This window comes from Macrobrachium nipponense, chromosome 20 (genome assembly GCF_015104395.2).
Source record: "Macrobrachium nipponense isolate FS-2020 chromosome 20, ASM1510439v2, whole genome shotgun sequence".
NCBI classification, from domain to species: Eukaryota; Metazoa; Arthropoda; class Malacostraca; order Decapoda; family Palaemonidae; genus Macrobrachium; species Macrobrachium nipponense.
Window position 1 is genome coordinate 67,019,227 of NC_061089.1, and position 15,093 is coordinate 67,034,319.

General features: G+C 42.5%; 1 protein-coding gene across 2 annotated transcripts in view; it reads right to left on the bottom strand.

The window, feature by feature from the left end:
* LOC135227082 (collagen alpha-1(I) chain-like) overlaps positions 1 to 15,093 on the bottom strand; it is a 29,148-nt gene that overhangs the window by 2,654 nt on the left and 11,401 nt on the right. Inside the window, exons 2-16 of one of the 2 annotated variants that reach the window (XM_064266924.1) lie at positions 8,055 to 8,321; positions 6,073 to 6,110; positions 5,536 to 5,667; positions 5,195 to 5,312; positions 4,897 to 5,021; positions 4,369 to 4,575; positions 4,000 to 4,207; positions 3,677 to 3,864; positions 3,346 to 3,562; positions 2,954 to 3,204; positions 2,405 to 2,818; positions 1,699 to 2,184; positions 1,307 to 1,576; positions 950 to 1,165; positions 129 to 825 (exon numbers count right to left, since the gene is read on the bottom strand). In XM_064266924.1, coding sequence (XP_064122994.1) covers positions 129 to 825; positions 950 to 1,165; positions 1,307 to 1,576; positions 1,699 to 2,184; positions 2,405 to 2,818; positions 2,954 to 3,204; positions 3,346 to 3,562; positions 3,677 to 3,864; positions 4,000 to 4,207; positions 4,369 to 4,575; positions 4,897 to 5,021; positions 5,195 to 5,312; positions 5,536 to 5,667; positions 6,073 to 6,110; positions 8,055 to 8,321 — 3,834 coding nt within the window. The remainder of the gene's footprint in view (positions 1 to 128; positions 826 to 949; positions 1,166 to 1,306; positions 1,577 to 1,698; positions 2,185 to 2,404; positions 2,819 to 2,953; positions 3,205 to 3,345; positions 3,563 to 3,676; positions 3,865 to 3,999; positions 4,208 to 4,368; positions 4,576 to 4,896; positions 5,022 to 5,194; positions 5,313 to 5,535; positions 5,668 to 6,072; positions 6,111 to 8,054; positions 8,322 to 15,093) is intronic. The other variant, XM_064266933.1, reaches the window with a different exon arrangement.

A 15,093-nucleotide genomic window follows, 5' to 3' on the forward strand; every position in this document is an offset into this window, starting at 1 on the left:
AATATATGATAAATAATGTATTCTATGATTTTCTGTTTACTTGAAAAGTATGACTGTTATGTAAACAGAATTTGGCCACAGACTGGGACATATTTTGACCAGAAGTTAAGGAAAAATATTTCACTCACCACTAGGCAGCTCTGGATGAGCGTAAGCAAGATCTTTGCAGGTCTTTGCTGGGGCATCCTTCGTGCCTGATGGTTTGAGGAACTTTTTGAAAGATGTCTTGAGTTGCTCGTAAGCTTTGGTGATCAGATCTCTTCGCTCGTCATCCGTAATCTCCTTTCCGAAGAGGCGAGCAGGTAGTTCGGAATCATCTCCCTGGATGGGATCAGGACCCTTTGATTGGCCTTGGCCAAGCAGAACTGCGAGTGCGGCTGCGTCATAGCCCATGGACTCGCCAGGTGGACCTGGGGGACCAGGAGGACCAGGTGGACCTGAAGGACCAACCCCACCCTCTTCACCACTTGGACCACGAGGACCTGGGGGACCCATAATACCTTGCAAACCAATACCTCCATCGCGACCAGGGGGACCTTTTGTGCCAGGCTCTCCAGATGGACCAGGGGGACCAGCAACTCCAGGCACACCCTTTTCACCAGGTGGACCCTGAGGACCAGGAAGACCTTGAAGACCAATGAGACCTCGATGACCTTTAGCACCTTTAGGACCAGCAGCCCCGGTCTCTCCCTTTTCTCCTTGCATGCCAGGTGAACCAGGCTTGCCACGAGGTCCAGGTGAACCCTCTACTCCCTGTGGACCTACTTCACCACGGTCGCCTCGTTCTCCAGTGGGACCAATGGGGCCAGCAGAACCTGGTGGTCCCTGAAAGACAAGAGCATGATTAAAGATGATTTGTATCGGGGTTTGTTAATGTGATGGACGTTATAAAAACTTATGGAAAAATATATAAGAAGGTTGTCATTAAGGATAATGAAAGCAAACTTACAGGAAGTCCGGCAGGGCCTGGTGATCCTTGAGAACCTGGAGGACCTGGTGGTCCCTTGTCTCCAGTTCGACCGCCAATACCAGGTGGACCAGGTTTACCATCAGCACCAGGGGAACCAGTGTCACCAGTGGGACCAATAGGACCAACTGGGCCAGCTAAGCCTGGGGGACCCACAGGACCTTCTGCACCTCGCTTGCCTTCCATACCGGGCTCTCCCTGGAAAAGAAGGTTCCAAAATGTGAATATCAATCTATAATCAAAAGTATAAAGTAAAATTTATAAATAATAAACTGAAGAATCAGTTACATCATTCACATATAATTTGACCAATGTAGAACTGAGGTTAAGGCAACTTACACGTTCACCTGTCTTTCCAGATAAGCCTGTAGGACCTGGGGGACCAGGTAACCCAGGTAGTCCTCGTTCTCCTGAAGCTCCGATGGGTCCAGGCTGACCAACTGGTCCAGACCGTCCCATTGGTCCAGCTTCTCCTTTCGGACCTTCCACTCCGGGTGCTCCGGGTTGTCCACTTGGACCGGGTAATCCAGGTCGTCCAGTATCACCAGGGGCACCTTTGATTCCAGGTTGACCTTCAGCACCAGGTTGACCAGCTTCACCATTATTGCCCTGGAAATCAAGATCATAAATGAGCAAGCCCTGTAAAATAATAATGGAGTGGTTTTTGATAACCTAAACAAGATCATGTTTTGTAAAAACCTATTTTAGGATACTATAGTCGTAATACTTACAGGAGTACCTGGGTTACCAGGCCTTCCAGGTGGACCCATTAGGCCTGGTTCTCCTCGAGTTCCTATTTCACCTCGTTGTCCTTTGGCGCCTGGGAGACCTGCTAGACCCTGTGGACCAGCTTCACCAGGTTGCCCAACAAGTCCGGTGTTTCCTTGCGATCCTTTTTGACCAGGAAGACCGCGTTGACCTTTTGGTCCAGCTGCCCCAGGAGGTCCAATTGGTCCAGGGAAGCCCTGAATACCTTGTTGTCCTTGTGGTCCACGTTCTCCCATCATGCCATTTGCTCCAGGTTCACCAGGAGGTCCAGATGGGCCTGGATCTCCTTTCTCTGCAGGTTCTCCTTGGGGACCTGGTGGACCCATTACACCTTGAGGCCCTTGATCACCTTGACGACCAGGAGGACCTTCAGGTCCAACAGGACCAGCTCCACCACGTTCACCTTTTTCTCCAGGAAGACCGGGAGCGCCTCGACCACCAGGAAGGCCCTAAGAGTAAAGTAGTTGTAGATTATGGTCCATGTGATGAGATATAGAAGTTTCAAAATAAACAGCTTTTGGCATGCAATAAAGGGCTGCAGATGTCAGCTACTCTTCTTTAAAGAATCCCTAAAACTGTCTGCCTGATGTGTGAGGTCGGGGCTACAATGTAGGGCAACTTACAATAGGTCATATTACTGTGTCAAATACTTTATACAGCCATACTTACAACAAGACCTGAGGGGCCTGCATGACCTTTTTGACCAGCTGGCCCAGCAGGACCGGCAGGTCCATCAGGGCCAGGCAAGCCTGGTTCTCCTCGAGCTCCATTTTCTCCTGGGGGACCTTGAGCACCTCTTTCTCCTGGGAAACCTCTTGATCCTCGGAGTCCTGCGGTACCTGGTAATCCTCGGGGACCTTGTAAACCTGCTTCACCATCTTTACCAGCTGATCCGGTGGCTCCTGGAGAGCCAGGTAACCCTTGGAATCCACGAGCACCAGGAGGTCCTGGTGGTCCACGTTCGCCAGAAGCTCCTTGAGGACCAGGTGAACCCACTGTGCCTTGGGCACCATCCTTTCCAGGGTCTCCACGAGGACCAGTTGGACCTGTTTCACCAACGCTGCCATCTTTGCCGGGTTCTCCCTGAAATGAGATTATATACTTATTTCCTTGTACTGCCAAGCATTCTTTGATATAATATGAACTGCATACTGTTAAAGTAATACATTTGTGAAGACAAAGTTAATGAAGATGCTTCCTAAAGTTCCTATCACTTACGATTTGTCCACGTGGTCCAGGAGGTCCCATTGGACCAGGTAACCCTTGGATACCTTGGGGTCCTTGGTCTCCAGACTTTCCATCAGCACCAGGGGGCCCACGATCTCCAGGGCGACCCGTTTTACCAGCAGGCCCTGAAAGACCTGTTGGACCCCTCAAACCCTGTCTGCCTGGTAATCCAGGTGGACCTGGGTTTCCTTCACGTCCTTTTTGACCAGCTGCACCAACAGGCCCAGCATCACCAGACTGACCTACAAATAACAGAAAAAGACATTCAGTCATCTAGGGGTTGGATTCTTTATGACAATAATGGTTATAAATATTTGTCATTTTTCTTAACAAAGATATTTATACTAGAGTTTACTAGCGTACATTGGTGGGGCACTACATACCTTTAGGTCCAGGAGGGCCATCAGCACCAGGAAGACCTCGTCCACCAGGGGGTCCACGTTCACCCTGTGGGCCTGCACCTCCTGGGGGTCCACGCATGCCTCTCTTACCACGTTTACCAGGAGAACCTGGAGCTCCTGGAAGACCACGGGGGCCTGGAGTTCCAAGTTCACCCTTCATACCAAGTTCTCCCTTGAAACCTCTCTCTCCTTGTAGACCCTGTTTTTGAAAGAAATATTCGTGTTCTTTAATGAGAGGAATCCTTGCTGCATTTTATTAAGGTAAATTCAGAAAGCTTAGGCAAACAAAGACTTAAACTTGATCATTACTGACCGCCTCTCCTTTGACGCCAGGCGTACCAGGGCTACCAGGTAATCCAGGAGGCCCTCGAGCACCAGGGAAGCCAGGTGGACCAGCATCTCCTTGAGCTCCTGGGGCACCCTTTTCACCAACTAGACCATCTTTTCCGGGGGGACCTTGAGAACCAGCCTCTCCTGGGACACCAGGTTTACCTGCTTCACCTGTTTGGGAGCAACAGTGAATTGTTTGTTACATTTCGAGTTGTTACATGGGTTTTAACACATTCAGCCCTTTGTACATCAGTTATTAGCATTGGCTAATCTTCTGAACAAAGTTCACGAACTGAACATTCTTACCTCTTGGGCCCTGGAGGCCTTGAGAGCCTTTGGGTCCTTGTACACCTTGGTCTCCTTTGGCACCAGCGCTTCCCGGGAATCCAGGAGGTCCAGGCTTACCGGGACCTCCAGGGGGACCTGGTGGCCCAGCAATTCCATCAATTCCCCTGAGACCAGGAGGACCAGGTGGACCTTCTCTTCCTCTTTCACCTCGGGGGCCAGCAGATCCCTGATAGGATAGTTCCAAAAATGCAGTCAAAAACAGTTTTTATCACAGCATTTTGTATATTTACCTTACTAAGTTTTTCCCTCCCCATTGATAACTGTTTAAAATATTGATACCAACGTTTTTCATCTATTATGAAGTAAGTAAAGGATCTTTGGACTCACCATGGGTCCAATAGGTCCTGGGGGACCTCCAGGTCCGGCAGCACCCTTATCACCAGAAGTACCTTGTTCTCCCTTTGCGCCATCCAAGCCTGGGAAACCACGGTGACCTTTCACACCCGGGAGACCGGGCATTCCGGGTAAACCACGGGGTCCTGGGGGTCCAACACTTCCTTGCGGTCCAGGGGCACCATCGTCACCATTATCTCCCTGTTTGAAAGATTACGCACCTCTTGTTAGGCAACCAGTTTGTCAAAGCCTCTGAGGTTCATCAGTCACTAAAATGAGTGGAGTAAGCATAAGACAAGTGTTCCATTATACATCTAAGACTAAGATAGTCTTGGGGGCTAATGTAAGGATATTCACTGAAACAGACAAACAACAAACAAAAAATAGCATTAAATGAATGAACAACTTAAACAAATTTGAAAAAAAACCTTCCTTCAAATACGCAACAACCACCAAACCAGGTTAGTAAACAGAATGACCTGACTTTGTTGGAATAACAGTAAATGCTAAGCGAGTAATTACATCTTTGCCGGGTATTCCAGGGAGACCTCTTGGTCCAGGTGGTCCTCCAGGGCCACCAGGTCCAGGATCACCAGGCTCACCACGCATTCCTTGGAAACCCTGTGGGCCAGGGGGTCCAGGTGACCCTGTAGAAAGAACGAAGGTGACTCTGAGAGTTGCACAACTTTTTCTATGAAAAAAATCATTCTTCACACATCAATGTACACACCATCAGCATTTGTGTAAGATGCAGTACATAATTTAGACTATTATAAATCATGTATGATGAGGGAGACACTGTAAATTAGCGAGACCTTACCTACTGGGCCTCTGGGACCAACCGGACCAACTTGGGCTTGTAGATAGCTGAAAGGATCAGGCTGTGGGCCCTTCTCGCCTCCTTGGGACTGAGACAGCTGAGACAACCATGGAGAAATCTGGGGGGAAAAGTAAGAGAGTTGCACAACTGAGAAGAGTGACTGAATCCATCAAAGAAAGCAATAATCAGACTGTGAGTCTGACAACCTTGTACAATTGAAGTTACTGAAGTTGACTGGAATTACAACTCTTGATCTAATTGGAGAAAACCACTATAAAATTGATATAGATTTGAATTAAACCTCATGGGTTATTTATTGACTCTTCCTATTCTGGACTTACATCAGGCATGGGACCAGGCGGACCAGGATCTCCAGGAATACCTGGCGTACCAGGGTTGCCTGATGGGCCACGGTCACCTGGGGGTCCAGGTACTCCAGAGTCACCAGTTGTAGAGGAAGCATAATCTGGGGCCTGAAAAAGAAATAAAGGTTAATAAATATTTTCCTTTAGTAAACGTAAACAAGAATTTTTTTTAAGTACAACCTGTTCAAGGCAGTCTGGAAGAGCAAATGAATGAAATGAATCAACAATCTTTCTGTTCAGAGCAGAAGCAAGTGCCTGACTGGTGACTGGATATTTCTTGAGATTTCTTAACAGTTGAGAGAGGGACACTATAGATTTTGTCTGCAAAGCAAACTATTATAATTCACATTCGTAAAGGTACTGATTCTCTCTCTCTCTCTCTCTCTCTCTCTCTCTCTCTCTCTCTCTCTCTCTCTCTCTCTCTCGCTCTCTCATCCTCTCTCTCGTCTCTCTCTCTCTCTCTCTCTCTCTCTCTCTCTCTCTCTCTCTACATCAAGATACAATGCAACTTACTGGGCCAACGATTTCCGGGGGTGGTGGTTGAGGTTGCTCTGTTGATGAAAAAGATAAAAAACAGGAAGTGAGAATCACTACTCCAAGAAGGTTGGAAACGACAAACACTGAAGTGTCATCTCCAAAGTAATAATTTTGCTACAATAAAAGTGTAAAGAATTTTCTCTAGCAAATGGAAAACTTAACAGCCATAAGGTCCCTAAACAAGATTCGAAATCAGGTCAAACTGAAAAAACACAAGGCTAATCTGACATTAATTTCAAAATTGTACAGAGACTTGGAAACGTGAACTGGGCACTTTTAGCTTGAATCGAAAATGTAAACAAACAAGATTCCTTTTCAAAATAAAGAAATAACACTAAATACTGCAAAAAAAAATTAATGATCCATTATGTCTATGCAAGAGCATACATACATGAAGTGAATTTACAGTGCAGTCTATCTGTACAAAGAAAAAAAAAATAGATTCAATGGTGTCAGTCAGGGATAAGAGAAAACAAGACAGTTCGACGTTTCAAGAAATGGATGGAAATGGAGCAGTATATTGCAAGAAAGTTATGTTTGGTTGTTTCTTTCGATTTATGTATATATATATTATATATATATTATATGATTAGCTCTAAAGATGGCTTATGGGCTTATGGTCAGATCATTGCTAACAAAGCTGAGACCAGGAAAACAAAAACAACATGACATTAAATACGCCCCTTGAAGGACTCCTGCTGGCTTTGTGGGCAAAAGTAAAACATTAGAGAACGCCCTTTTTGAGGCGCGTTGCAGGGTTGTGGCATATCAGCTTAGGCCTATATAAAAAAAAAACAGCTTAATGAGAGCAGCCATGCTTCAAGGTGACGCATGTTGAAAGATTATAACCATAGGCTATTTTCTTGCAATTATTTTTTTCTTCTTTTTTTCAAATTCCAATTTGGAAGAGGGTAAAAGGGTGGGCTCGAGGGAAGGAAGGAATGATATAATTTCTTGAGGTCAACGAAGGAAAAGAGAATGTTTATACCACCTAAAAAAGAAACACTTTATTATTCCTTTGTGTCCGTCCATAGAAAGTGTCTCCATCCCGTGCTTATGGATTTATTAATTATTAATTAAATTTATTTTGGTTGGGGGGGGGGGGGGAGGAGGGGGGGATTTTTGGACTTCTGATCTGGGCTGGTTCCGGTCATACCTTCCTCGGGCTGCCTCCGACGTCCTCCTTCCCTATTTTTATTCCCCCGCCTCCTCGGCCGGGTTGTGGTTGGCGGAGGGGAGTGGTGGTTGTGGTGGTGGTGGTAGTGGTGGTAGTTGTGGTAGTGGGGGGAGGGGTAGTTGTAGTGGTTGTTGTGGTGGTGGGAGCAGGGCGATCGTAAGGATCGTAGGGGATGCCGTAGGGGTCATACGGATCGTAATCCGGGGCGGGGGTGCCGTAGGGATCGTAGGTGGGCGCCTCTGTGGCGTAGGGGTCATACGGGGGGGCCTCTGTGGCGTAGGGGTCGTAGGGAGGGTAATAGGGCTCTTCTTCTTCTTCTTCCTCGGCGTCCTCTCCTTCGCCTTCTGCAGGTTGGTAGTCTTCCTCACCGCCGGCGCCGTTGTAGGTGTACTCTCCTCCTTCGTATGGATACTCTCCATATTCATAATCTGTGAGGAGCGAGATCCACGAGAAGAAGAAGGAGACACTGATGAGTTAGGGAGGAAAAGGAGGAGGGAAAGGGGGAAGGCATCTGGAAGACACAGGTCCTTTAGGAGGAGGGGAGGAGGAGGATGAGGATGAGGAGTGTTACTGTTGTTGGTGGGGAGTTATAGGGCTGGTGAGTTATGGAGGACAAGTAGACATGGGTCTGGAAGACAGGTACGTCAGGAGCTGGTGGTGGAAAGAAGGAAGGAGGAGGATCTGGTTGGAGGATTACTTGTTGTTGTTGTTGGAGTGTGTTGGGGGAGGGGAAGGGGAGGGGGGAGGGGGGAGAGGGGCAGCGGTGCCGTCGACGACTCACCTGGACACACCGGGCAGCACTGGCCTAAGGGAATGTACTGGTCCTCGCACTCGACCTCCTCACACAGAACCCCGACGCAATTGTCGTCGCAAGGCGTCCGCTCGCAGCTGACCTGTCCTCCTGCACAGGTGCAGCGTGTGCAGTCGTCAGGCATGAAGGACTCGCCGTCAGCGTACGTTTGGTCCTCGAACGTGCATTCGGTGCTAAGGCCGGGTTCCTCCGGCTCTCTGGGGCCGTTTTCGTAGTTGTAATATTCATCGTAACCGTCTGCAAAGAGAAAAAGGGAATGTTGCCAAGGAGAACAGCAGTCAAGCATCCCGGACAGACTACTACATCAAGGATTTTCTTCTTCTCCCCTTGGGGATCTCAAGAAACAACAAGGACATTGTTCAGCCAATTTGGATGGAACAATGCATCTCAGTTCTATCTACGCGAATGAGGAAACAAAATTTCGTCTCTTCTCATCTTCCTTTCCATAAAAGATTTGATTGTCTACAATCATGCAGAACGAGAACAGTAACGGATGATAGTAACTGATAACTACTACTTCTAATGTACATATAAAAAAGGAAAGACATGCTTATATATTGTTCTGTGTCTGTGTAAATCGGAAAAAGACGCTTGACTCTCCATACAACTTTCCCTTTTGCATCTCTGCTGTTTGGTGCCCTGGGCAAAAAAGACTGGTGGGGTGACACCATTGGTCTAGGGTGGCCCCAAGTCTTAATAAGACTGGGGTGACACCCTTGGTCTAAGGTGGCCCCAAGTCTTAATAAGACTGGGGTGACACCCTTGGTCTAAGGTGGCCCCAAGTCTTAAAAGATTGGGGTGACACCCTTAGTCTTAGTGGACCCAAGTCTTGATAAGACTGGGGTGACACCCTTGGTCTATAGGGTGACCCCAAATCTTAGGACTAGAGTGACACCCTTCGTCTAAGGTGGCCCCAAGTCTTGCCTCCAGGCAAAGGATCAGGGGGAAAAACTGAAAGGATACTTCGGGGGAGGGGTAGGGAAGGGATTGGGGTATATATATATATATAGCATATACCTCACTCTCACTTGACAGTAATTCTCTCTTTGCCAGCACAGTGCTGTCCAAGTTTGTGTGCGTGGTGAGGGCGTACGTAACCACTGCTCCCAACTTACGCCAACACAAAAATGAGGAAAAAGGAAAATATATATCTTGTCAACCTTATCAACTAGGTATAACAATCCCATTCACAAAGCAAAATGAAAAAAAATATAAATGAATAAATCATCTTGATTCACAAAATGACATCATCATCATCATCATTTTCAAAGCAAACATTGGCAAATATAACAAGAACTAAACAGGATCTATTATTTAAGATATTCATGGCATCTTCTTTTTATTATCTTTTTATTTAACAATGTTCTGGGTGCCCTTAAAACTGCGGGCAAGATGCTAATACACTCATGCAGGAATGGAGAGTTGTACGTAGAGGCAAAAGGATGTCCAAGGAGGTGTAGTAAATGGCCTTACGACTACGGAAGAGAAAGCACGAGAGAGAAAGGGAGAGAGAAAGGAAGGGGCCATGCACAAGTCTTCTTCCTTCTTCTGGCAGCGGATTCTGGGGGATGTGATCTGAAATCTAAAGGTGGATGTTTGTTTGGGGACGGAACTGGGCAACTGCACAGAAGCAAAAGCAAAAGCAGATATCGAGAGCAGTTTTACAGAGCAGTTTTATAGTTTAGATAACACTAATATATTCTAATGAACCTTTATAACAAAGGACCTATGGCAAGTCAGCGTGTGTGTTGTGCACCGGCATAGCTTTAGCGATTTGGTTTAGTAATAACAGAACAAAAATTATATATAAACACTTTACTTAATTTTACAACATCGTTGTGTACAAGCAAGCGTCTGTGTGTAATCTCTCAATTCTTGAAACCATGCAAATAACAAACATAAAAAATTAAAGCAACGAAAAGAAATGAGAAATTCCTGTCTGAGGTCAGTGGTCGGTCAAGATGTCCCCCAAATAGCGAGGTGTTCAGGCTAAGTTTTCATCAGGTTAAGTTTCATTCAGATTAAGTTTTTCTCAGGCTAAGTTTCTTCCTTTCAGTTGGCTGTCCAATTTTACACATTTATAAAAGTGTCTGTAATCGACCAGACGTCTAAATAATATTACCGTACATTAGTACTGTAACAAATATTATATATATATATATATATAGATATATTATATAATAAATACATATATATATATATATATTATATATATACATAAGATATTGATATCTATATACAAATATTTCTTAAAGGCACCAGCACCAACAATAATCGGGTTGTTGTTAACCTTACCTCTTGATAGATTCAACTTAAATGGAGCAATTTTTTTTACATCATATTTGCATTTGTTCAAGGATGGTGATATATCTGTCTGTCTGTCATCTATCTATCTATCTATCTATCTATCTGTCATCTATCTATCTATCTATCTATCTATCTATCTATCTATATCTCTATCTATCTTCATCTATCTATCTATCTATCTACGTATATATATATATATATTATATATATATATATATTATATCTATATATAAATTGTGTGTAATTGTAATAGCCAAAATGCCCTCTTAACTTCTCGAAATCTTTGCACTTTTTAGGATACGCTTGTCACTACAAATCCTTAAGATCCAAGTACAAGAAATATGAAGAAATTAGGACGTCCTGTAAGAGGGAAACGAATGACCAGTAGATTCTACATTTATATACAATGACAGAGAGAGAGAGAGAGAGAGAGAGAGAGAGAGAGAGAGAGAGAGAGAGAGAGAGAGAGAATGTAAAGCTTCTGTCTTATACTATCTTAGATAGTGTAAGATAGGACCACGGTTGAGTAATGTAAAGAGAATTCTAACTTCAAAGAACTATAATACCGTTTATTGACCATAATATGAATTATTCGATTTAACCAAAGCCTGATTTTTAAGATATACTTTATCTCTGCTGCTGCTAAATTTTTAAAGCTCTCAAATTTTCCCTTCATCATTTCTTGTCCCGGACCGTGAGGTTTCTTTTCATTTTTTCCTCCTCTCTCTAATGCAAGTTCCGCTAAACCGAACCCTTAAATGAGGTACGTATTAAACGGACTAAGACTTACAATCCACACACACACACATACACACACTCATTCACTCACAATCCACACACACACAATCTCTTAATAAGATGTAAATATTTCAGTGGGTGGAGCCAACACCCACAATCCACACACACACACAATCTTTCAGGGCTGTCAGAATAATTAAGTCTTAAGATTGTAAGACGATGCAGCATCAGCAGCAGCAGACTTGAAACCAATGCTTCGATGTGTGTGTGTGTGTGTATGTGTACGCCAGAGGGGGGCAGGGGGTTGGTGGGTTAAGAGGAGGTGGAGAGGTCAAGTGCCCGATCACCTCAACAGATGGCAGCACTTCCTGGGCACGACCGCCTGTAGACTGGGGTATGTTTGTTTGTATGTGTCCGTATGCGTGTGTGTGTGTGTGTGGGCGACTGATGACATGCCCAGGCAGTGCCACGGGTAACTGTGGCTCTCTCTCTCTCTCTCTCTCTCTCTCTCTCTCTCTCTCTCTGTCGTTTTTATTTGTCTTTTTGGGGCACTCCTCATCCACCCACACGGGGCCATCTTCTTGAAGAGACTACCATAGCGACAAATTTGCTCTCATCGCTTTGTGTTTGAAGTCCTTTCATTGTTTATTTTTCAGGCTGCGGTGCGATTGTGGAGAGAGAGAGAGAGAGAGAGAGAGAGAGAGAGAGAGAGGAGAGAGAGTAACTGCATTGCTTTGGGGGAGATATTTGCTTTTAAGACCTTCCATACAAAATAATGATTGCGTGGATATATATATATCTATATATATATATATATAAATATATAGAAAGACTCAAATGAATTGACAGAATAACTCCTGTGGTTTACTGCTCAGGATTCTTAATGGACGGTTTCATTTTTCAAAAATCAAAAATATATTAGAAACTGGAATGAAGAACCGATTTCTTTGCTAAAATATATATATATATATATATATATATATATATATATATATATATATATATATATATCTAGTATGTATGAACACACATATATATATCTTACATACACACATTTCATAATTGACAGCAAGACCAATAAGGACGATTACAATCGAATTATGATGACTTCGTCCTCTGAGCGAAGATGGAATAAGAACTTCATAATACACGAAATGAGAGGAGCTCTCACCCACGATGGAGTCAGCTTATAGTAAATGGAAGAAGAAGAAGAAGAAGAAGGGGTCGCTTATTCTATTTGTCTAAGAATTCCCAAATGGGAGTTTTTCGTCGTTTACTGATCCACAACAGCAAGCAACCCCCCTCCCCCACATGATGTATGAACACACGCACACACACACACACACACACACACATATATATATATATATACTATATCATATATATATATATATATTTATATATATATATATATATATATATATATATATTTATATATATATATAAATCACACGAGTAACCCGTCTCTCCTAAGAATAAATTGCTCTGAACAATGCAGAAATATTTTAGAAATACATGTAATACATACATGCATACACGTGTAAACTATACCGGACGTGTTTATATTTCAAGAGATTCATATGCGCACACATATGTAGCAGACATAACAACATACATGTACGAAGTAATGAGCTGAGAGTTAAAATAAATAATCCGGTTCCTTTTTCTCCTAATGTCGCCGAAAAGATAAAATTTTTTTAGGTGAGATGTAAGCGCCATCTGACGATAAGTATTCATGTTCCTTGTCACGAAATTATAATACTTTCCTAAACATCAAACTCAACCTCTGGAACTGAACTGGACTGCAATGCCTTCTCAGAGATCTGCCCAAGAGGAGCCAATCGTTCACCAAGACTAAAAAAAAAAGCACTGCTTTCTCGTTTTCTCGTTTGAATCAAATCGTACTTACGTTCCACTGTCCTTCGATGTTCAAAAAGTCAGTTGTCTGTCTAAATTGGAAACGTCTTGCGGAAAAAAGATTGCCTTTTTAAGAAGAATTACGTCAATAACTGTCAGGAGGTAACAAAAATATCGTCTTGGCTAGCTGGTCAATAGCTGCCAGTACAGAGTATCTGGTTGGTAAGTTTCTCGTCACGTCTTGGTAACAACGCAACTACGAATTGGTGCAAAAACTGAGAAATGGCGTAAATGAACCAAAATTAAATGGAATTACAGACTGGATGACTCAATCGCGATTGGCATCCTGTAGAAGCTATACAGATCCCGAGCTCTGAAGGACTCTGGGACAAGTCCCAGACGCAACGGCGTACGTATATATCTATCTCATCATGACCATCAGCTCGAAAGAGACACAAGGGATTCTTTCTTTCTCCCGAACTTGAGGAAGAAGAAGAAGGAGAAGAAGAAGCAGAAGGAGAGAGAGAGAGAGAGAGAGAGAGAGAGAGAGAGAGAGAGAGAGAGAGAGAGAGAGAGAGAGTGCGAATAAATTTTTGTTTTACAGCGTTCTTCCCACACCTGTCAGCTGGGTATATCTTTGCCCGGGCCGAGACCGAGGGGAAGGAGAGAGAGAGAGAGAGGAATTTGATCTGCAGCACAGACTTTTATACGTGAAGATTAAAACATCTGTCACGCCCGAGTGTAACTCACCGTATTATTCTTAGTGGCGATAGCAATCAGTCCTTGGAAAGTAACCCCTCCTCGAGAGAGAGAGAGAGAGAGAGAGAGAGAGAGAGAAAGTCAAGATCCACCACACTCATTTAAATCTGCTCAATATTCGCCCTCCAAATTAACATATAATGTAGTTCCAATTTTAACATGATACAATTCCAAATTTAACATAATGTAGTTCCAATATTAACATGATACAATTCCAAAATTTAACATAATGTAGTTCCAAATTAACATTATATGGTGTCAAATTAGTATAATATGAATCCCCATTCAATTAATCCAAAAATGACATTCAAAATTATCATTGATAACCTGTTCACCTCCTCTAACTAATTGCAAAATCAAGATTGTAAATGTCTACGCTTGTAATTGTAGTAAGACAGATTTTTTTTCCCTTTTTCGGGGGGTTGCTGGTTGTAACAACCCCCGATATGGGAATATTTTTATTGCCGGGTTATGGAAAGTTATTGAAAAAACAGCACTTGAGTCAAATTTGAATCTATCAAAGAAACTTATGAACAAGATTTTATGAAGGACTTAATAATAATAATAGTAATTAATAATAATAATAATAATCATATGATTATTAGTTATTATATTATTATTATTATTATTATTATTATTATTATTATTATTATTATTATTATTGCAACAAAAGATAAATAACAGTTAACATTTGGAACCAAACGGTCATCTGGACATTTAGCAAAAAAAAAAAAAAAAAAAAAAAAAAAAAAACAAAAAAAAAAAAAAAAAAAAAAAAAAAAAAAAAAAAAAAAAAAAAAAGTTGAAATAACTCACATATGCAAATGAGATAAAAAAAAGTCTTTTGTTCTTACCCACACTCAGACCATTTATTTTTTTATCTATTTATTTATTTTTGTTTGCTATAGTTGATATGTTTTTTTCCCTACTTCAACTTTTGATTTATTAACGTTTTTTCTGTCTGTTTTTTTATCTCTTTTTGAGAGAGAGATTTCAGTTTCTAGCTCCTAGACGAATCAACTTTTTTTTTTTATTCTGGCTTTATTTTTGTGTAATGAATTGTTTAGTTATGTTAATTCTTTTGCTTTTTTTTCTTTACCTTCAGTGTCATTATTTACAGAATTACTATAGGAATACTCTGTATATTATGCTAATCTGTCAATCTATTTAGATATATACATATACATATGTATGCATTATATATATATATACATAAATATACATGCATACAAGATTGGGTATGCTTTTATCTACATATTATCACAATTTCAAGACTTTATTTATTCAAATAAAGTACCAAGCTTATTGTTATTTGAATAAAGTGCATAGTTGGGTATACTCCAATTAA